General features: G+C 31.4%; 1 protein-coding gene across 1 annotated transcript in view; it reads left to right on the top strand.

Annotated features, from left to right (window-relative positions):
* Positions 1–23151, top strand: part of LOC118185351 (lipase maturation factor 2-like) — a 138899-nt gene that overhangs the window by 44088 nt on the left and 71660 nt on the right. The window contains exons 8-10 of the mRNA XM_035355193.2: positions 7476–7628; positions 8833–8938; positions 15320–15416. Of these exons, the coding sequence (XP_035211084.1) occupies positions 7476–7628; positions 8833–8938; positions 15320–15416 (356 nt within the window). The remainder of the gene's footprint in view (positions 1–7475; positions 7629–8832; positions 8939–15319; positions 15417–23151) is intronic.

Genomic DNA, 23151 nt, shown 5'->3' with positions numbered 1-23151 from the left:
CATCTTAATAACAGATTTATTGTATTCTTACAAATTAGAAAAGTAAAGTTAAGTAGTAGATAATTGCTTTAGTTTATTCAGTTCTTATTTGCTTGATAGGTCCTTAATTTTTTCATCAATGGTCCTAAAATTATGAAATTTCCATTATCTGATATTTTACTGAAGTTAGTACAGAAGAAGTGTGTGCGAACCCTGTGTGTTGCAGGCAGATAATTTTGAGGTCTTTAATATTATGATATTGTGGCTCTGGGTAAACCCCTAAATTTGGAAGTTAGAAGAGAAGATGTGGAAGGATTACTAAAAGGATCATAAAAATATTCTTAATAAAATAAGAATTAGAACAATTTAGGAGTAGCAACAAAAACGGCTCTGGGTAAATGTCTTCAGATTAAGAGAAAGGAAAAATAGATAATTCTAGTTCTTTAATCTGTGAAATTTATTCTTTGATAAAAGAAGTAGCATGCTACAGTATAAGTATTTTCATTGTTGAGTCTAACTCAGGAATATTTCTGCCCTTTGCAGAATTTATGATAAAATATTTACTGTTTATATAGTTTTTTTATGGCTGTTTAAAGGCATAAGGTTTATGTATATTTTAATCCACTTAATGCTTTGTATAAAAATGAAGGAAAAAAAATCACAGATGTGATCATAACAAAGCCAAAGTAATCCGCTACTCCATTAGTCTATTATTTTCAATTACTTAATTTCATTTCGAATATGAAATATTGAAAGAACTTTAAGGGTGAGACAATGTCTTTGAAAGAAGCTAATTTTTATGTAGTACGCTTTTAAAATATATAGAAATAAAAAACTACATACTGTTGAAAATGTTTGTGCATGAAGAATCTCCCTCGGGACAAATAGTGAACTGATTAAAGAATTAAAAATATGAATTTATTTAAACAGTTATTTCTTTTTAAGTTACCAATGCAAATAATAAATGACAAATTATTTAAAATTCTTTTATTTTTCTAAGTATGTATGTAAAAGTAGATTTTTTTAATCCGATATCCTTGTTTTTTTTAATTATATTGGTATGAAAAATGCATTTTTATTGTCTCTTGGTATTTAATTACACAAAGATTGAAGCTGCTAAAAATTGCAGAGTTTTTTTGCCATTCATTTATGCTCACTGTAATTTTAACAAATGAAATACTTCCCTTCTCAAAAAAGGATACATTATTTTCTCCTTGGTCGTATAACTGATACCAAGCACAATGATTTATCACCATTTATAGATAAGCATGACGTCACAATGCACAACATCTGCACTTCTGTTTGCTATAACTCTGATTGATTCTCGGTAAACTGCCTTTTGTTTTTATAAATAAATATATAAATTACCATATATTTCCAAATACAAGCTTATCCATGCATAAAACAAAACCTGTATATGTAAGCCAAAATGTAAAAAAAAAAAAAAAAAAAAAAAAAAAAAAAAAAAAAAAAAAACCTCATAACATCTAAACATGTCACCATGAGGGTGAAAAAGTTGTCAAATAGGTGAAACGAATGGAATATTTTCAATTGAATTTATTGTAAAGTAAAATACCAGATACTTTTTAACTCCGATAACCTGCCTGAAGCTAGGACATTTTCTTCAATCACTTGCCTTACATATGATCTGTTGTATCTGTGCTGGTTTTTTTTTTCTTCCATTTTGGTGATGATACAGCAAAGCAGCAATATAAACTATTTCAAAACCATAAAAACTTATTTAATTTATAGTTGATCTTTTTCATAAAATTAAAAAATAAAAAAGTGATATATTAGGCAATTCGCATTAAGCTAATGGAAAAGTATCTATGTTTTTTGCGAGATTAGCAGATCTATATATAAGCTGACCATTGTAATTTAGATTTAGAAAAATGTTCCGAAAATTCTCACCTTATACACATATAGTAACTGTTATTGCTGTATTCTTTTCCTGCATTGAAAAAAGAATTAACTTTGTGGGCTATATAATCACATTTGTAACACACTCCTATTAATTCATCTGACAGATGGTCAAAACCGCTCCTCTAAGGGATCACATCAGATCCATTAGCTCAAAATGAATCAATTGTTTTTAACACCGCTCACTAATAGTATACTAATACTAAAGAACATTAAAGAGAAATTCAAAGCTTTTGATTGCAAGATGTTAGTAAAATAAGTAAATAAATAAACATATAATTTATTTTACATAAATATTACAGTAATATTGTCACATAGATGAAGGGATTGTACAAATGAACAGGCAAGTACTCAAGTCTAAAATCAGGACTTTTAATTAACTCGAACTGAATGAAGAACTACTTATATACAGCTGGCGAACATGCTGAAACATTCCAGACTCAAAATGTTCTGGAAGAATAAAAAGGAAATTTACATAAATAAGATAACATTAACAAGAAGGAAATTTACATATAAACCAATTACAGTACGAAGTCCATAATCCGGACATCCATTATATGGAATGATCTATAATCCGGACCTCAAAGCCACAAACTTACGCATGCGCATTTGATTCATGCATCCACTACGCATGAGCGTAAAGCCAGTAAAGCGTTTACCCATGCATGCTTCTGATAGTGAAGTAAGTAACAGAGAAAGTTATTGAAAACAAAAAAATTTCGATTGACACGTTAGTTGGTATTCTCGACAAAGCAATTACAGAACTTGAACAGTGGAACTTTGCAACTGAACAAGAAATTATGGCTGTTTATAGAATTAAAGAGAAAGTATTAGCACAAAAAAACAAAGCAACTTAAACAACTTACATTGAAAGAAACGTTTACTAAAGTAAACAAATAAATGTTAAGGTTTTTGGGGGGGTAAATTTTGATACCCTTTAGATCATAATTGCTCTTTATTTCATAAATTACGATTTCAAATTTTTAATTGTATAATTTCTGCATGCCATCTTACTAGATTTAAATTGATGATCTATAATCTGGAATTGCCAAAGTTCAGACGAGTCCGGATTACGGACTTTGTACTGTATCAGGCATCTTGCCGTTGATGGATTTCTAACCTGGGACCATCGGGCTTTGAGTCCCGTGTCTCCTCTGCTAAGCTATGAGGAGCTCAGGTGAAAGGAGCAATTTTCACTACAATATTGTATAAAAAAGTAATACTTAATATGCATAGCACAATGTAAGCAATATATATGACAGAGTATTCAAAGAATTGAAATGAAACTCAAAGGAACAGCTCCGAGGAAGCGAAAAGAGCAAATAATCAAAACTCTGCAGGAGCCAGATTTGCAGCTAGAGCAGGAGCAGTGAAAAGAGTGATTAAAGATTAATTAAGACTCCTTTGGAATCAGATCCATGGCTAGAGCAGGAGCAATGAAAAGACTGAATAATCACAACTCTGAAAGACCCAGATCTGTGACTAGCTCTGAACCACTAACAGCATAAAATCCGTGGAATAGTTCCTATGATCTATATGCTTTAAACAGATCTTTGCCCTGCCAGGTTGGGGGGGATTAGTGTTTACAAGAGAAATCAAATTTTTTGGCACGCTTCCCAACAAGAACTCTTGATAAGCTGTTAAAGAAATGCCGTTCCATTTTCACTAGAGCACTAATCATTCATTCGGTAAATGGAATCAGTTCACAGTGGATTTACAGCTATTCAAGAGTATTGACATCAGTTGAATGGGAAAAGAACAGCTGGATATGGCCAACAAAATAGTAGTAGCTTAAAACAGTTATCTGTGAGAAATTTGTGCTTCTAACATTCTAAACAGAGCTTCTTCTAAAATCATAATGCTTAACAAAATAATATAAATCAATGAAAGCCTTTTTAAGAAACATAAAAGCAAAGCAGGCCCAATACTCTTTCAGCAGTGGCTATTTGGTGGATTTTGCAGATAGACTGATGAATATTTTATTTTAAGAGTTGCAGATAGAAGCACAGTTCAGAATTCCTTAGGAACGACTGGAACAAATTTGGAAAGATTTCTGCTGACTTTCATGGTTCAATGATAAAACACTTTCACAGTTAATGGGATAATCCATAAGTATCAAAGAAAGTGCAGAGTTTTAGATTTAATAAAGTAATAACAACAAACTGCAAAAAAGGCCCACAGTTGCTTTTACTTGAAAATACCGTATTTGTCGGCGTGTAAGATGCACCAGCCAATAAGACGCAACCCCTTTTTTATACACATTTTTGAAGGATGAAACTTTATTACTGATCCTTATAATGAATTTACAGTATTTTAAATGTAAAGTAATACAAAGTAATACTTTCTGCAAATACCCAATCTATCTTAGAAAGAACATCTTTTGATCTTCTTCGTCAAAACCCAGACACTCACCTCCAGAGCTAAATGAAGAGTCACTTGAAACCTCTTCTAAATCATCATCTGAGAACTCGTACAATAAATTGTCTTCTATACTATCCAGTGCATTACTTATGCCACACTTTTTAATGATTTAACCACTCTCTCTATTTTCAGAGCATCCCATGAAGCTTTGACCCATTCACAAACTTGCGAAATGCTAGGCCTCTTCCTTCTTCGTGGTGGTGAAACTTCAAAATTTGAAGAGTGCATCCAGCTGTTCTGCAAGTTATTCATATTTGTCTTGTATCTTATACAATATTTTTGTTTTAGCCCACATACATAGCTGGTGTCTCTTCATGAATCAAACACCATGATGTTGATACAGTAAAATCAGCAATCTCTATTCAGTCGCTATCACTTTCGCTTGATGAATAGTCATTTTTTTAGAGACTGAAAGTCTCGCTTTAAAATCCAAGTATTGAGCTGTGCTTCAAGTTCAGGCCATTGTGCAGTTCCCCTTTGTAGGATATGTTTACTGTGAGTTGCTTTTTTTTAGAAAATCTTCCTGATTTTACAAAGTTCTTACCATTTTCTCAGTTGGGGGTGGCCCAAAATGTCTTTTTGCAGCCCTGTTTTCATGTTCTTTAGCATGCGCAATCGCACGTAGCTTGTATGCTATGCTATGTTTTAGCAATGCCAAAGTTTATTTTGAGTAATAACTTGCCAATCAATTTAAGAATATTGAACAGTAGAAATTTCTCACACTTAAAAGTCGTTCAAAAAAATTGGAAAGTTTAAATGAACCCAGCTGTGATTGTTGATAACAGCACATGCGCATTCACTGAACTCTACGTAACTAATACTTCCACACTCCGCGAGGAAACAAGGAAAATAATCGCATAACTCTGAATACAGGAAATTTCCAGAAATGATTGTAATCAAAAGCTGAGTATCAACGTATAAGACGTAGTATCGACATTTTAAGATGCACTCTGTTTTTCAGACTTATTTTCAAAGAAAAACGTGCATCTTATACGCTGGCAGATATAGTATATAGAATTTTCAATCAAAAAAATTTTAAAAGAGTTTTTATTTTACTAATAGAATGATTTTTGTGTTTGTAATTTCAAATTTCTCGTCATCATATTACTTCTCGTTTTTTTTTAGGGGGGTAACATTTTCATGTTGTATGCATAATGTATGTTTATGTTTAAATTTTTATTTAAAAATCTATGAAAGTAGTTCTTTGGTGCTTTTGTCCCCTGCTTCCAAACTGTGGAATAATTCGTGGTGTGAAAAAAAAAAAAAAATAGTTTTTAAAACTTATAATCTTTAGTCTCAATCCATTTTTTCTAAAGCTTGCAAAATAATACCTCCGGATAGTATTGTTAACCAATTTCATGGTTGCTGTAATTACCATTTTCGCCATCCGATTTCTGTTATCAATCTTGATGGCAAAGTGTAGTTCATCTAGTTTACTAACAAGTGAGTGGGCAATGCATATTACCTTGAATTCTTAGTTGTTGCTATATTTGTGGAAATGAAAGAGGAAAAAAATTTGCAAGGTTTCCAAACAAACTGAATCAGTCAGATTATTTTTTTGCATATAACTGTCTGGTTCTTTAGCCTCTGAATATATATATAAAAAGAAAAATGAAATATATATATATATATATATATATTTCATTTTAAACTTAATTATTCACAGAATATATGCAAAATCTTTTAGACTGTGGAAGGAGACTGCTTATCTTTATGCTCATATCAAATGTACTTTTTAGATGAATCGACTGTATGCAAAAGATATCGTAACTAGCAAGCTAAGCTGAGTAGTCTCGAATTTATTTTGGTCTCAAATTCAGCTAAATTTAAGATTAAACTTTTTAAGTTGTATGATGCATTTAACCCGGCAGAAGTTGCACCAAGAAAAGTTACTGGAGTGGGCGCGTGGAGTATCGCATACACCAATATTTAAAATACGATAAAAATAGTTTTATTTAATTGTAAAGCTGTTTTTCTTGTTCTCGTGTATTATAAATACGTGAATAATAATTGGGTTTCAAACAATTAATTTTCAAAATAATCTTAAGAGTTAAAATTAAGGTAAATGAAAATAATAAAAAAATAAACATCATGCCTCTAAATTTTATTGCATTTCTAATACACAATGCTTATTTTATTTTTTTACACTTTGAACGAAATATATTCATGTGTTCTTGGCACAGAATGTTTTCACATTTTAAACATTCCATTCATGTTCTTCTGTTCTTGGCATGAGGGCAAACAATTTATCACATCTTTCATACTTAGTTGTTTTGAATTTCATGTATTCGTTTGAATTATTCGTCGAAACTTCTGCTTTTGTTTTGCGTGCAGTACGTCAGTTTCTTGGTAAAGTATTAATCCTTGATCTTTGTTCAATACTTTTTTTCATTAAACACCACAAAGGCATGCTAGGAAAGTGGAAGAAACACCTTACAACATCAGGAATTAATGTTTTTTCTTTTTCGAAACCAAAACAGTGTAGAAAGTATTCCTAGTTTCATCTTCAGTTTCTGAAATGTAATCTTCATCACTTTCAAATATTTTTAATAAATCTTACAGGCGTTGCATCTCCAATTTATAAGGAGTCATTTTTTTACCATAATGCGGTTAGAAATCTTTAAGAATTTAATGTCAAATACTGTAAAATCACTTTTGAGTAGAAATATTTACTGTTATGCTCTAAAAATAAATTTCTGAACTAAATATTCAGTCAGAAAAACACTTACGCGAACAGGCGCGTGGGGTGTGTCATACCCCAATTCAAAAAAAAAAAAAAAAAAAAAAACAATAAATATTTTTCTGAAGCTTACAGGCAAAGAAAAAGCAGTTCTGAAAGGCAACCACAACTAGAAACTTAGCTACTGAATGCAGCACAAAATTTCAATTTCACAAGTTAGGAAAATTCCACTTTTATGTAGAGGTGGGGTGTGATATACCCCATGCACTTTCCCGCGGGTTAATAAAAATAGTCACCTTTCATAACCTAAATAAATATTTTTAAGCAAAGTGTTTCCTCTGTGAAAATTTTGTATATTAACATTTGTCATTAACCAGTTGGTTAATGTTTATTTATTTTTTAAGAAAATAAAGTTTAATGCTTATAATTGCATTTTCCTTTCTTTGTTAATTAAGGTTTTTTGTTTTGTTTTTAGTTAATAAATCATCAAATGGTGCTGCCCTGAGATGGACAAGAAAACTTCTTACACTAGCTGTGGAAAATTTAACATATATAGGCCTTATTTATGGAACTATAAAATTTTTCTCGATCAGATTGCAGCCTGACTGGAGTTTGGATAGTAAAATTGGTAACCTGATATTTTTTTCTCCGATAAGATAGTGGTAAATATGTGGTTGAGGATTTTTTTAAAAATAAGCTAAGCATAATTCTGAGTTTTATTCTCTATTCGCATTTTGAAAACTTTCAATACAAAAAATTAATATTTGAGATACTTGAAATACATGGTGTTATTTTAGTCATAGAAAGTATGTTAAATTAAGCTTTAATTTGGTAAAGCGTCATTTGTGCATTGCTCCAAACATTTATTTGAAAAGGGCAAATAAATGAGAAAGATATGCAATCAAAATTTTGGCTTAAGAATGTGATAAGTATGTTTTTAGCTGAAGAATTTTAATGCTACTGCTATTACACAAATTTAATTTTATCATCTTAATTTTAGTTTGCTTAAAATACTGTTTGTATTATAAAAAATTTAATATTTAATTTTTAAAGGATTTCAAACTGTGTAATATTTAATAACCATACTTGTATTTTAATCCTTATCTTAAATAAATTAACACTCCCCCAAGGAACCTTTTAAGATAGATGCAGCCCCCCTTAAGAACATACCTTGAAGTGTTGTTAGAGATTTTTTTATGAGAAATAATTTTTTAAGTGTTGTTTGCACTATGAGTCTTAATAAAGCATTAAAAGCACAAAACTAATTACAACTAATTAGTTAAAGCATATTTGCTGAATGACTCAGAAATTTGGAATCTTCCTTAAATAAATCTATTTAGTCAGCAAACTCCTCTATCTGTTCAGGCCTGCAAGCAATCTCCAATGCATCTATCAGCTAGATTTAATCATCTGTTCAATATAAGATAATTTAGACCTGCACTTCTCTCTGTTATATTTAGTTGTACAACGTCTAAGCTAAGAAATAACTTTTGAAAAAACTCTGGGCTTCAAAAAGAAATATTAATGAATAGATTACAGAAATGATTGCGTGTCATATAAATAAACTTTTTCACTCTTAACATACATCGAAATGAATTGGAACTGAGATGAAACAACATATAAATGAATAATGTACACATAGTGCTTTATTGTATATAATTAACGACTCTACTTATTATTATATATGCCTGTTTATTATTTGTTTTTTATCTTTACTTAAACCTTTTAAATTTATTTTGGAATTTTGAAGTAAAATTATTGTTTTAGAAAATAAATATATAAATAATAATAAGTGCATAAAATTTAATTAATAATTCATTTACTCTTTGTAGCCTTCTCTTCTGCAGAATTTAAGAGTCTGCTATCAGAAATAATGCCTGTTACTATATGCATTGGCATATTATCGCTTATTGTGAATATCCTTTTGGCATTTTACAGGTATTTGTGTACCATTTTTTCATCAGAAATTTTAAATTGTATACTTTTTTTAAATGTGTGATAATACAGGAGAAACTATAATATACTTCTTAAAATTTTTTTTCACAAATTTTGATAATACAGTCAAAAGTCGTTAATCCGGACTCGTCGGTACTTCGGCGATTCCGGATTATCGATTTTTCCGGATTATAGATCATCAGTTTAAATCTCGTAAGATGGCATGCAGAAATTCTAAAATTAAAAATATGAAACCGTAATATATGAAATAAAGAACAATTATGATGTAAAGGGTATCAAAATTTACAAAAAAAAAAAAAAAAAGCCTAATATTTATTTGTTTACTTTATTAAACATTTCTTTCAATGTAAGTTGTTTAAGTTGCTTCGTTTTATGTGATAATACTTTCTCTTTAATTCTATAAACAGACATAATTTCTTGTTCAGTTACAAAGTTCCGCTGTTCAGGTCCCGTTAATTGCTGTGCCGAGAATACCGACTAACTTGTCAATCGAAATTTTTTCGTTTTCACTAACCTCTCGATCACATTCTTCATGTCTTTATCCATTTTTTGCAGCAATTCCACTTTTTGTTTGTTGGACATCGAAACATACTTTCGTTTTGTAGATCCTTTGGAAGCTCCAGCATCGGAAATTCTATTTGACATAATCGAAAGTTCAAGTTTACTTTTATAAAATTGCTCTTACAGTCTGCAAAAAATAATAAGCAGGATCCAATTCGAAGATTAAGGAACATCGCAATCATGAACATTAACTGAAATAGATAATTAGATAATTTTAGCTTACACCGTCCGTTATACATTAAACGCGCAGGCGAAAACGTATTCTGCACTTGCGCACATGCATATGCGCAGTAGTCAAGGTCTTACGCACACGCGTAAAACGCCTGTGCGCATATGCCAACGCGGCGCATACGCAGAAAGTTTTTAGCTTTAAGGTCCGGATTATAGATCATTCCGGATTATGGGTGTCCGAATTAACGACTTTTGACTGTAGTAATTTTTTTTTTATCTCATTATTTGAACTTGCTAGAAACTGCAACTTGTGTGTAGTTTATGTGAGAATGTCACTTTTGTTTTTAATTAGTGCTTATTTTCACGCATGTAATGCTTACTTGTTTGGTTATCTTGAGGTTATTAGGTTTGCTGAATGACTCAGGAATGAGGAATCTTCCATAAACAAATCGATCTAATCAGCAGATTCCTTTGTCCAATCCTCCAAGCAATCTCCCTTCCATCCATCAGCCAGATTTGAACATCTATCCAATCTGAGATAACTTATAACTGCAGTTCACTGTGTATTTTCAGTTGTACAACATTCAAGCTAAGCTACTAAAAGAAAGAAATAACTTTTGAAAAAAACTCTTGAGTTTCAAATAAATAAAAATATTCATGAATGGATTACAGAAAAGATTGCATGTCATATGAATAAAATATTTCATTCTTAGCATGAATTTGGATGATTGGAGCAGACATGAAACAACATATAAATGAATAATAAAATAAAAGCTTTATGAAATGACAGGCTGGGGAGAAAATTAATACATGTATATCTATAATTAAGAGATAATAATTAAGTCATGAAAGGGGGACAACTTTCCAACAGGAAAAACTCAGGTCAAAATTAAAACATATTCCAAAAATATGTAATTAAATGAAATTTCAGTATTAATTAATAAAGAAAGCAGTTTCTATAAAAATACTTCAAACATTTTTTAACTTCCAAAATCACAAACCAGAATTGAAAAAGATAGAAAAGGGAGAAGAATGCTAATATTTAATTTCCCCCCTAAGGAAATGTCCAAAAGGCAGGTGTAAAAGCTACAAAATGGACTTAAGCAAAAAAACTGAAACTTGGAATGTATTGCCTTGAATTCATTCACAATGTGGATGGCTGGATTCAATACAATTACCATATTTGCCAGCATATAAGATGCACCCCTTTTCTATACATATTTTGAAGGATAAAACTTTATTACTGATCGTTATAATGAATTTATAGCATTTTAAGTATCAAGTAATACAAATACAAAGTAATACTTTCTGCAAATACCCAATCTATCTGGGAAAGAACACCTTTTAATCTCTTTAATCGAAACCCAGACACTCATCTCCAGAGCTAAGTGAAGAGGCACTTAAAACCTCTTCTAAATTAGCACCTGAATTCTCATATAACAAACTGCCCTCTGTACCACCTAGTGCATTAACTAATGCCACACTTCTTAAATGCTTTAACCACTTTCACTGTTTTCACAGCATCCCATGAAGCTTTGATCTATTCACAAACTTGCAAAATACTAGGCCTCTTCCTTCTTCCTAATGGTGTAACCTTAAAATTTGAAGACTGCATCCAGCTGTTCCACTTCTCCTTCATAAATACCTTAAATGGTTTATTAATGCAGGCATCTAAAGGTTTAAAGCTGACTAGTTAAGCCTTCTGGAATTACAGCTGAGTTTTCAATTCTTTGAGTTTATTTTTAACATCTTCTGTTCTGTGAAGACTAAACTGATCTTATGCTAGTAGGGCAGGTTTCTTCAACAGTCCGCTAGGGCGCCTCGACCAAATTTTATCTGTCCATAACTTCATTCCTCCTCCATCCATCCATCCTTTTACGTGAACATGTATAAACACTCCTTTAGATAATTTTTCTTTGGGTAGTGTCTTCCTTTTAAAAATCAATAGCAGAAAAAAGCAGTGAGTTTTTTTTTTTTGTGCCCTGAAGCTTTACATTTTTTGTACCTTTGGAATATACAGTTTTGTTTGAGGACACGTCAAAAGTCAGAGAAACCTCATCCATGTTCCCTATCTGTGCAAGTTCAAATTTTCTCATTTTCATTCATTAATGATGAATCAATGAAACTGAATAATTTTTTGTCATATTCTTCTGGTATCTTTTGCGATATTTTTGTTTTAGTCTGCATACATAGCTGGTTTCTCATCATGAATCTTGAGCACCATGACGTTGATCCAGTAAAATCGCCAATATCTCTATCAGTTGCTATCACTTTTGATGAATAATCATTTTTGTAGAGACTGAAAGTCCCAATTTTCTGTGGTTTTTCCAAGTATTCAGCTCTGCCTGAACTTCAGGCCATTGTGCAGTTTCCCTTCGAAGATTATGTTTACTGTGAGTTGCTTTGTTTAGATCCTCTTTCTGATTTCACCAAGTTCTCATCGTTTTCTCAGTTGGGGGTGGCCCAAAATGTCTTTTTACAGCCCTGTTTTCATGTTCTTTAACATACGCAATCATACGTTGCTTGTATGCTATGTTATAGCAATGCCGACGTTGTTTTAGAGCCATAAATTGCCAACAAATTTAAGAAAATCAAACAGTAGAAATTTCCCACACTTAAATAAAAGTCTTTCACAAAAATTGGAAAGTTGTAATTGTCGATGACAGCGCATGCACATTCAATGAACTGTAGTATTCCTACACTCCGCAAAGAAACAAGAAAAAAAAAAATCGCATAACTCTGAATAGAGGAAATTTCGAGATATAAATGTTGTGCAAAAATGAGTGTCAGTGTGTAAAACGCACCCCGTTTTTCAGATATATTTCCAAAGAAAAAAAAGTGTGTCTTATACATTGGGAAATATGGTAATTATATCCCAGTGTAGGAAAGCAAATAGAGTGTTTGTCCAGGCTGTGAGAAACCTAATAATTGTAGTTATTTATTATAATTCAATAAATGGTATCTTGCAATTAATTTTTCTGTTGTTTTTTAAATACAAGACAGTGCTTCAGCTCATTAAGCTCTGTACATTTGCACTTTCTTACAGTTTAAAATTGGACATGATTTTACATTTTTGATTCCATATTTTACAATTATGATATAAGTAGTATATTCAGCAACTCTGCTTCTTCTTCTTCTTCTTCTTCTTTTTTTTTTTTTTTTTTTTTTTTTCTCTGAAGTCTATTACAGTATTTATAGAGGGCTATAGGATGACCAAATCATTATTAGATTATAATTAATAATTAAAATTTAAACACCTCATAACCTGCAAAATTGTTGTATTGGATTTCCTATATTGGAACATGATTAATTGTGTTGATTCATCCATTCCCATTATTACAAATAGTTTTAAAGCAGATATTGCATTCTGATCCAAGTTTAAGCTTATTTAAGTTTAGTTTTGTATTATTCAGTATGTGAATTTGAAAATTCTTCCTGATATCATAGATGCAAGATACTTCATCCTGTTATAATAAGAAGATCAAATAGCAAAGGCAGAGTTGCCAACTCTCTCGACTTAGCCGGGAGACTCCCGATTTTCGACCGCTCTCCCGCCAACCCGATTTACAAAATATTTCTCCTGACTTTTTCTTATTCTTAAAATTTCTCACAATTTTTATGGAACTTGGCTTAATACTTTGTTATATGAACAAAAAAAAAAGTGATTTTGGGTGTCTGAAAGCAATTGAATTTTCTCTAGATTATATCTAAAACAAAACTTTGCGAATTAGATAACTTCTGCTTTGTGAGTGAGAGCATATACGTATCCAGAAACGTCGTTCTCCAGTTCTCCAATGGGCATCGTGCTCCATTGCGTGTCACCTGGCATATGTTAACCAATGAGGACAAAGCAAGCTGTTATTTGGATGTTCTTTAGTTATTTCGGTCATTTTGTCCTGAGTTGTGTGAGTACACATGCCTTCGGAAAAATAGCTTTAGAAATTATCATCTTTTCTTATGTCCTGCGAGAAAGGTGAAATACTCGTGTACATTTCAAAAATCGTACACAATTGGCTTTCCTTCCATTATTTCCTCAAGGAAATGTAATAAATTTGCAATGTGTACCGCCTGTTATTGCGATTTTTCGATTTCGCATGGTGGAAGGGCAGATGTTCTCAAACATGTGCGTACACAAAAACACAAGGACAAAATGAGTTGTTTTGAAAAAAACGAAAAATTTAATTTTTATTGGGAAGCGAAGGACCAAAAAGTTATTGATGCAGAATATCTGTTCTCTGCCTTCTTACTGGAGCACAACCTGCCACTGAATGCATCGGATCATGCTGCAGCTTTATTTAGAAAAATGTTTCCCAATAGTGAAATTGCTAAGAAATACTCAAGTGCAAGAACCGAAACAGGTGCAATTGTTAAAGAAATGGATTTGAAAAATAAATCTTCAGTTATTGATTGCATTAAAACAGCTCCGTTCTGCCTCTCTACGGATGGAAGCAATAATACCGATTCAAAACTGTATCCAATTAGTGTTTCTTTTTTTAATCCAGAGTCTTCAGAAAATGAGTGCAGTTTACTTTCTGTCCCCACTTTAGAAGGACATACGACAGGCTTTACTATAGCACAGCTAATTATTAAAACTTTAACAGAAAATGTAGTCCCTCTGGATAATTGCTTAGCACTTGGTGCCGATAATGCACCAGTGTTGAAGACTGGTGTTGCAGGCATCTTAAGAAAGGAAAATTCAGATTTTCAGATTATGAGGTGCACCTGTCACCTCTTAAATTTAGCAGCTGAAAAAGGGGCAGCTTTTTTACCAATAAATGTGGATGAACACATTGTTGATGTTTACTATTATCTTGAAAGGAGTTCTAAAAGGAAGGGAAAATTGAAACATTTTCAACAGCTGCATAACAGCAGGTTACAATTAGAAAACTTGGATGAAGTTATAAAATCAGCTAGGATTGACATCCAGTGGAGTTTAATTGGAAAACTGAAAGATGCTGATGGAATTTTAAAATATAGTGAACTGTCTAAAATTATGTTGGCCATCTTGACAGTTCCCCATATTAATGCAGAGTGTGAGAGGATTTTTAGTGTTGTTGCGAAAACGAGGACTAAATTTAGATCTAAAATTAGTGATGACACATTAGAAAAACTTTTATTAGCGAAAGCAGGCCTACGTGGCAATTGCTATGAACAAACTTATGAAGTTTCTTTCTTAAAGAAAGCAAAATCTGCCACTGTTTATAACATTTGTACGAAAACTGATTGAAGTTTTTTTTTTTTTTTTTTTTTCCCATTTTCTTAAACGATGCAAGTAATAAAAATGTTTTTTTTTATGTGTAAGGTATTTTTGTGTTGCTTGCATTTAAGAATTAGTTACTATTTAAAATTAATTCATTATTAAAAACTATATTTTCATCATTTAAAAAGTCTTTTTAACATTGTGAAAAATCTCCCGATTTCTTAAAAAAATCTCCTGATTTTTTATTGTCGTAGGTTGGCAAATATGCAAAGGATTACCAAAAAAAAAAAAAAAATTATTTTTAAACTTTCTTTTGGAGGGCAGGAAAATTTGATTAAATTTGGCATAACTATTCTATAATACTTTTTTTTAATCCTTTAAAGAATGTTAATGTATTAACTAGTGTAAATATTTTGTATTTCTAAATCTAGATCTTTGATTGAACCTGGAATCATTAGGAAGATATTTTATCTTATTGGAACTCTGTTTGTTAGTGTTGCAGCTGTTTGGATATTCATAATAAGTTTGGTGAGTAACATTCTCTTTCTTTTAAATGGAATCACATAAATTGACTGGACACTATATGTCTATTATACTTTGAAGTAAGTGTATAGTTTTCACTTAATATATAGAATTCCGCTCTGGCAAATTAAAATCAGTAGATAAAATTGTCTTAGAAACTGATGGGCAAGAAGAATGGAAAGAATTTAAAAGTAGCCTTGGCAAGTGTTGCCACTATTTGAATGATAAAACCTTAATTTTGTCACCCATAGTTAATTTTCAAAGCATTGCATTTATAAATACACTTCTTAATAATTAAAATGTTTTATTTTACTTTTTTAATAATGTACTCAGTTGACAGTTTTTGTGAACATATACAGATTTGTTATTATTTATTAAAGATGTATTTAATGCCATATGTTATCTAACTGTTACAGTCATTTGTGTTTTTAATTTTTGATGCATTTAATTTTTTTTTCCTTCTGTTTTAAATTTAGTTGTGTAGGGATAGTAAGTAATCTGAGGTCTTCAAAATGCTGTTCTTTTTTATATGTGTGTGTGCACATCAAGGCAGAGCAAAAATTTTTTTTTTTTTTTTCCCCTGCTGTATCGCTATACCCTGAAAAAATTATTCACTAGCTAAGCCAAATAAAAAAAAAGTTTTCATATAAAAATATGTCTTCTGTTCATGAATTGCATTCAGAGTTTTGAAAAACAGCAAAATATTGCTCCTCCCTTTTTTCTCAAATTTTTATAATTATGTAACTTGTGCAGTTGTTCCTAATCCAAATATTAGGGCATGAAGAACGTGAAAAAAAGCTTAAATTCTGTAATTTCAGAGTATTCATTGTTAGCACAAAATGCCCCCAAACACAATTTTTTGTAAAAACAGCAATATTTTGTAATTTTTAGTAATTTTATTTTTTCATTTTTATTAAAAAAATGGTGAATGTATTTATTTATTTATATTTTATTATTCAAAAGAGTAATTTTTTTGGAAAATTTTCACATAATACATCATGATAATAGGTTCATCTTAATCAAGCCATTTCTTGCATCAACATCACTCGCCTTTTCAGATGTTTCGGTCACAAGTTTAACACACTGTTCTACAGCCTGGGTGTAACATATTTTTGATGTCTTTGTTCACAATGTTCCTTCTCTTATCTCTATATTTTTATTTTGGTTCTTGTATGAAAGAATAATGGTCCTCTTTTTCAGTTCTTCAAAAACGCTTTAAGTTTTTTTTTTTTTTTTTTTTTTTTTAATTGTCTTTTCTTTCATCAAAGCACAGGCCACTTAGTGTTTCCTTAACAGATTGATATTGCAAATTATATCTGTTATTACGAGTTCTTTTAATTATTATTTTTTTGCTTTTATTATCGGATGTGATAAGTGAAGTATACTCAGGGTTCATATGGTCCTTAAGAGTCCTTAGGTTTTTTGGAATCGATTTTTGGTCCTTAAAAGTCCTTAATTTTGGCTCATGTTGGCCGAAGGTCCTTAATTTTAATCATCTGAAATTTCTGTCTGTTTTTACTACTGCCATTTTGAGTGTGAATTCTCATTGGAATAGTTTTGGTGATTCACCGACAAATATGGTTATCTTTTGAATGTGTTCATGGTTTATTATTATTTTTTCCTATTTCTAATATAAATGGTGGGATACTAAAGTTTCTGAGCAAGAAGTGAAATATAAGCATTTCGAAATTATTTCATTTTCTTTAACGAAGAGCTCTTTAACAACTTTTTGCTTTTGGGGATGTGAATTTTTTTATTAAGCTGTTCTAAATTCAGTTTTTATAGAAATTTTTTTAATTCTGAGAGCTGGAAATTTGTCGATGATTTTTTTAAAAACGTTGTAACATTGATAAATTTCATTAATAATATAATGGTAATATACTGAAATTATATTTAAAAAATAACATTAAAATAAAACATTTAAAATTTGTGCTGTCATATTATATGAAGTTCCATTTTAGCCAGTTAGTGTACAATATTTTGAATCTGAAAAATAAACAAGTTATGCTATAAAACACAATTTATGAAACAGCTCTTAGCAAGAGCAAAATAGCTATGTAATTAATTAAATGTATTTTTAATTTGTTCATGCTAAGAGTTTTTTCCCTATAATTGTCTCAGAATATGCATCAGTTTTCTCTATAAAATTAATTTTACACTTTTCCCTTTGATTTTTTTCCCCCCTCCCAAAATATTTCTGGCTTTTTGCTGTTACAGAATTGGTAGGAGGAATTTTTCTTTAGGATTTAAGCCATTGCAACTCGGAAAGTTTAGAAAGATTTGAAGGCAAGATTTATAGACCCACAATTCCAGAAAAATGGCTCCATAGTATTGATCCATGGTATTGATCTTACTTTTTAAAGAACGTCTGGAAGAACAATGAAAACATAATAGTTGAACGTTTTCCTTCTGATACTAAGATCATTTTCTTAACATGTTAACTTCCCTTTATTTTCTCTATTTTTCACTAGACACAAGCATTGAAAATTTCAGAAATGCTTCTAATCATATCACATGGAGAGGCATTACAGAACGGAATTTTTTCATTAATAAAAAAATTTAAAACTAACAATTTAAAAGATTCATCTAATATGTCTTAATGCATTACCTACAGAGCTGGCACTAGGCATTTTCCCACTTAATGCAATCTCTGCAGATCCTAAATTCTGATGCCTAGTGCCTTTCTAAATTTTGCTTCCAATGCCTGCTCTCAATTTTAAAGATTTGCCATTTCTAGTTTTTGTTGCTTTTTGTTTCTAGTTGAGTTACTAAATTCTAAAAGCTCTGCCATACCAGCTATGTAACTGGCCCTTGCCATATATGTTTCACTTTTCTTCTGAATGTTCACATTACTAAAGAAATAAAATTAGCAGCTTTTTTTATACATTGTAAATGCATTTAGTTTCTTCATAATGTTAGAAATCTTTAATTAAATCAAAAAATTCTAACATGAAAAGGAAACATGTTGAAGAAAGAAACTGAATACATAAAGAAAATTATTCTTCAAGCATACGTATTATTATTATTAAATTACCCAGTTTTTTATAATTTCAGGCTTTACTATAATTTCTTCTTTCTATTTTCTCACCAGAATGCAAATCACTTAGGCAGTTTTTAAACTGAGGTTTTTGGAGTGTAAGACAGTGTTTCTGGCCTCTGCTTCGTCGCTGCATTAGTTTCTGCCAGCTCTGACAATTTGTAATTATTCGTTTTTGCATTATAGTTGCCGACATTTGAATTTGTTATGACGATAGAGTTACTGAGCATCTTAAATTAAAATAAAATAGTATAGTCTTTGACTACTAGTCCACATTTTTAGTTTGAATTAGACTCTTCTTGTTTAGTTACATGACCATGAGCTGTAAATTTTGTTTTTTTTTGTTTTTAAACATAAGAACATGCCTTTATGTTTTAAGTCCTTTTGAAATAAGAAGCTTATTTAAATATTTGTCTGACTTTGTAGCAGAAATTAATAATAATAATATTGGTTTGCATATTGAGATAAATTTCTGATTTTTAGAAAAGATGCTTAAAGAGAAGGAAATCAATATAAATTAGCCAAAATATCTTGGAAGGCTTCAAATTAAAAACATGCCTAAATATTTTGTTGTGTGTTGTTACTATAAAATATAAATGTTTTGTAGCATTTAATGTGTAATTATCCTAATATCATTTAAGAATCAGTGTCATAAATTACATGTATTTCAAACTGTGAAATTTTATTAGAGTGGGATTTTAATAGGACTTTTTTAACAAAGATTGTTAAAAAATAAATAAAATTTAATAGTGGGCATGTAAATCCGTAATGACTAAGGTTATCTAACTACCTAATTTAAGTATTTATAACTAACTGCTTACCCTTAAAAATTATCTTTGCATATCACCTCTGGTGCTTTAATGGCTTATTAGAACCTTAAAGTATATTAACTGGGTTACGACTCCTGGAGTTCTACACGAAGCTACAACGCTAACTGCATCAGACAGAACCCAGCTAACTTTCAAAACTTCCCAGCCATCCCTACATCTGGCCTTTCAGGTTTGTTCTGATCAGCAGGTCTCTCTAAGCAAGCAGCAGCGGTGACAACAGCCAGTCTTTTGTTATGATTCATGCCGATTGTAATTTTACTTCTCATTTTAACTATGCCACTTGACATAAAATCTACCAGCTATTTACTAAACCTCTAGACTGAGCGAATATGTGACAATAGTGAGACATAATAAAGAAAAAAATAATAATAAATAATAATAATAAAAAAAACATAAACTAACTGTTAGTAATACATAAATAAAATGTCACTTATCTTCTTTCAAAATATATAAAGCTATTATAAGTGTAAAATATTTAATGCTACTTTATAAATTTCCTAAAGTTTATTTTATTCTAAAACTTATCAATAATTATGTTAATTAAGTTATGTTTAATGAAATGTAGCCTACTTACGAATCTATTTATTTTTATTATGGTATTACAATAGTGAAGTTTAGGTAATATTTTTTATTGAATTTATTCAGTTCCCAATTGCTCATAGGTCCCTTTTTTTTTTTTTTTTTTTTTTTTTTTTTTTTCATTAATGGTCCTTAAAAGTACTTAATTTCCATTAACAGAAATGTGTACAAACCCTGTACACAGGTGTGCAAAAATTAAGGAGTAAATTGAAAAATTAACTTATCAGCAGAGTGGACTGAGAGACCAGTCAGGAGATTGACTTGGGACATGCACATATATGCAGCTATATGTAATTGTGGAGTGTTGGAGGGGTATAAAGATCACTGGTGGTGTGAGTTCTGGGAAGCTGATTCACGACGTATATCAGTTTGAACGACATCGAGTTGCTACCTCAGTGTGAAATGTTGAACAATCTAACATCTGGATAATTTTACCGAAGGTCAAATCATTGGAAAGATTGAGGAAGGTTGAAGTCTGACAGGTGTGGCTGTGGAGTTCAGGATTGCTCGCAGCATTGTGTGTTGACTTAGGAGAGCATTTCAAACTACAAGAGCAGCTATTCAATGGTTTGTCAGTGGTCATCCATGAGAAACCATGGCAGTGAATGACCAGTATATTGCCCTATGGGCAGGAAGGAGCGGGTGGCAAACAGTGGGAGAAATCTCAAGACTCATGGAACTCGCAAGTGCACGACCAATATTGTGTTTTACCATGGCCGGTAGGCTGCACAATGGTGATTGTTTGCACAACAATCTGTATGGTATATATCATTACTGCCATCTCATCAGAGAAGGAGTTTTTGGTAGTGCAGGGAACACCAGAATTGAACAGATAATCAATGGAGTTGAGTAATCTTTATAGATGAGAGCAAATTTAGCCTGTGGGCGATTTAGATGCATACACATCTGGAGAGAGTGAAGGACTTGCAGTAAACCCCTCCAATATCATCGGAAAAGACCGCTTTGGAGGTCGCTGAGTTCTCGTTTAGGGAGGCATGATGCTTTGTAGCCATAGCAACCTTCACATCTTCCAATGGGGTTCGGTCCCCATGGCCCGCTATTGTTACAAGGTCCTCCTTTTTTATGTGTGTCTTTTCAGAGGTGCTATGGGTCCTCAGTTCCTCTTTATGGACAACAGCACTATATCTCATCATATAGTTACTCTCGAAGAGCTGTTGAAGATTGAGGCGACTGAACACATGGCTTGGCCAGCAAGGTTTCTGGAATAATTCCCATCAAGCATATATGGGACTTTTTAGGGAGATTCCTGGCAGCATGTAACTAACGATTCTGGAGCTGCAAGTGGTGCTACAAGAAGAATGGACAGCAGTGCCTCAACAGCTCATTGACAACCTCATAGTCGGCATGCACAGATGATGTGAAACCTGCGCAGTCAGTAGTCAGGAGAGATCAGATCCCGGACTATGACAGGTGTCTTGCTGGACACCTGTCACATAGATTTTTCAGACTTTTATCGCATTGTGCTCTATGCTGCTTTTTCAATTAAGTTCCTTTTGATTTCTGTTTTGGGAAGTTTTGCTTACATTATCTATGTTCTTACGTCTTGGGGATCTTATGGTATTATTTGTGTTGCTTTTGGAAAGCTTTTTCACAATGTTCTGTTGAAAAAAATTTCTCATTCTTAATTTTTGCATATCAGTATAGTTATTATATATATATAGTTACATACTATTTACAATATATACAATATTTACAGTTACATGATATAATTACATAATGTTTTATAATTATAGTCAACATTTAAAAAGGTTTGTGGCAAAAATTATGAAATATTCCTATTTTTACAAAAAAAAAAATATGTTTTTAAGCTTTATGTCTAAACAATAAATATACAGGCTTTAAATTTTCTTCGTGTTCCTCATGCCCCAAAATTATCATTAGAACCTGTAGTGTTTCGATAGTAGTGAGTTTAGTAATTATAAAATATCTGATGTGAACACATTGACTTCCTTGTACAGACTATTGAATTATAAGCATTTTTTTGCTGTGATTCATGTAAGCATATTTCCTTAAATTTTATGAGAGATATATTTTTCATTCAATCAACTCAGCTTATCAGGACTACTATTTCTTCTAATTGCCTTTGCAAACATAACTGAAGTTCTGAGTAGGAACAGGGCATTTATTTAAAACTATGTTCATGCAAATGTAGAAGATATGACACAAATTGGAAGGGTTTAATTACCCTTTATTTCTCACAGTTTACAGCCATTCCCACGCTGTGAGATACAAAAACCAGTATTTATGGTCTCGAACAATAAGAACTAAACTTAGATAATTTACAAAGACTAGTAAGGCGAAGATTGGCCTTTTAAACTTCACATCAGTGTATGTAGTAAGCAGAATGCGAGAAACTATAATATGTCTTCAGGTATCAAAGAGAACTAAGTTCTGGCCTCATAGGCAGACAGCAACTGACTGAAAAGTGCATGCGAGGTAAGGTGGTTAGAAGTCTCTCTCTCTTGGCTAAAAGCCACAGCTTAAATACCTAACAATTTGCAATTTGAATTTGCATAACCAAATCTGTTCACGTTTATTCTGTGCGGAAACGGAAAATAAGAGAGGATAGTAAAGTCTTAAAATAAAATAGATTCGTAAAACTTAAAATCCTTGTAAGTTCTCACTTTGTGGCAAGGCAAAAATCTTCACTCAAAATTGTAAAATACAATTTAAAAAAATTGTACACTTAAAATTAGAATTTCTATGCAAAAACAAACAATTCAGGCAGCAGGCAGGAAGACTAAATTTTCGGTGCACAAAAGTGAAAGTTAACTTTTGGTCCTATTGGACAAAAAGATACTTGAGTTGGAGCATAAACTGACGTAATTCACTGTTCCACTAATCTGGATAGATTAAAGATATAGTTTTAAATGTAACAAATGTAAACAAATGGTGGCCTTATTAGACCTAGGGTCGCTTTTAAATTGTTGATAATTCTACAACTATTGCATGCAGATTAACTAAAGGTATACAAACCTTAACCAAAACATAAAAACCACTTAATTCAATCACTTTTAAAGCAAAAATTTCACAATTTACCAGCATATAAGAATAAAATAAACTAAGCACACCAAGCTAGGTAACAGAGTTAGAATGATATACAGTCAAAAGTCGTTAATCCGGACTCGTCGAGACTTCGGCGATTCCGGATTATCGATCATCAGTTTAAATCTGGTGAAATGGCATGCAGAAATTATAAAATTAAAAATATGAAACCGTAATTTACGAAATAAAGAACAATTATGATTTAAAGGGTATCAAAATTTACAAAAAA

This window comes from Stegodyphus dumicola, chromosome 8 (genome assembly GCF_044657685.1).
Source record: "Stegodyphus dumicola isolate Sdum_Otavi_A_Nest chromosome 8, ASM4465768v1".
NCBI lineage: Eukaryota > Metazoa > Arthropoda > Arachnida > Araneae > Eresidae > Stegodyphus > Stegodyphus dumicola.
This window is presented reverse-complemented; position numbering and strand designations above follow the sequence as displayed.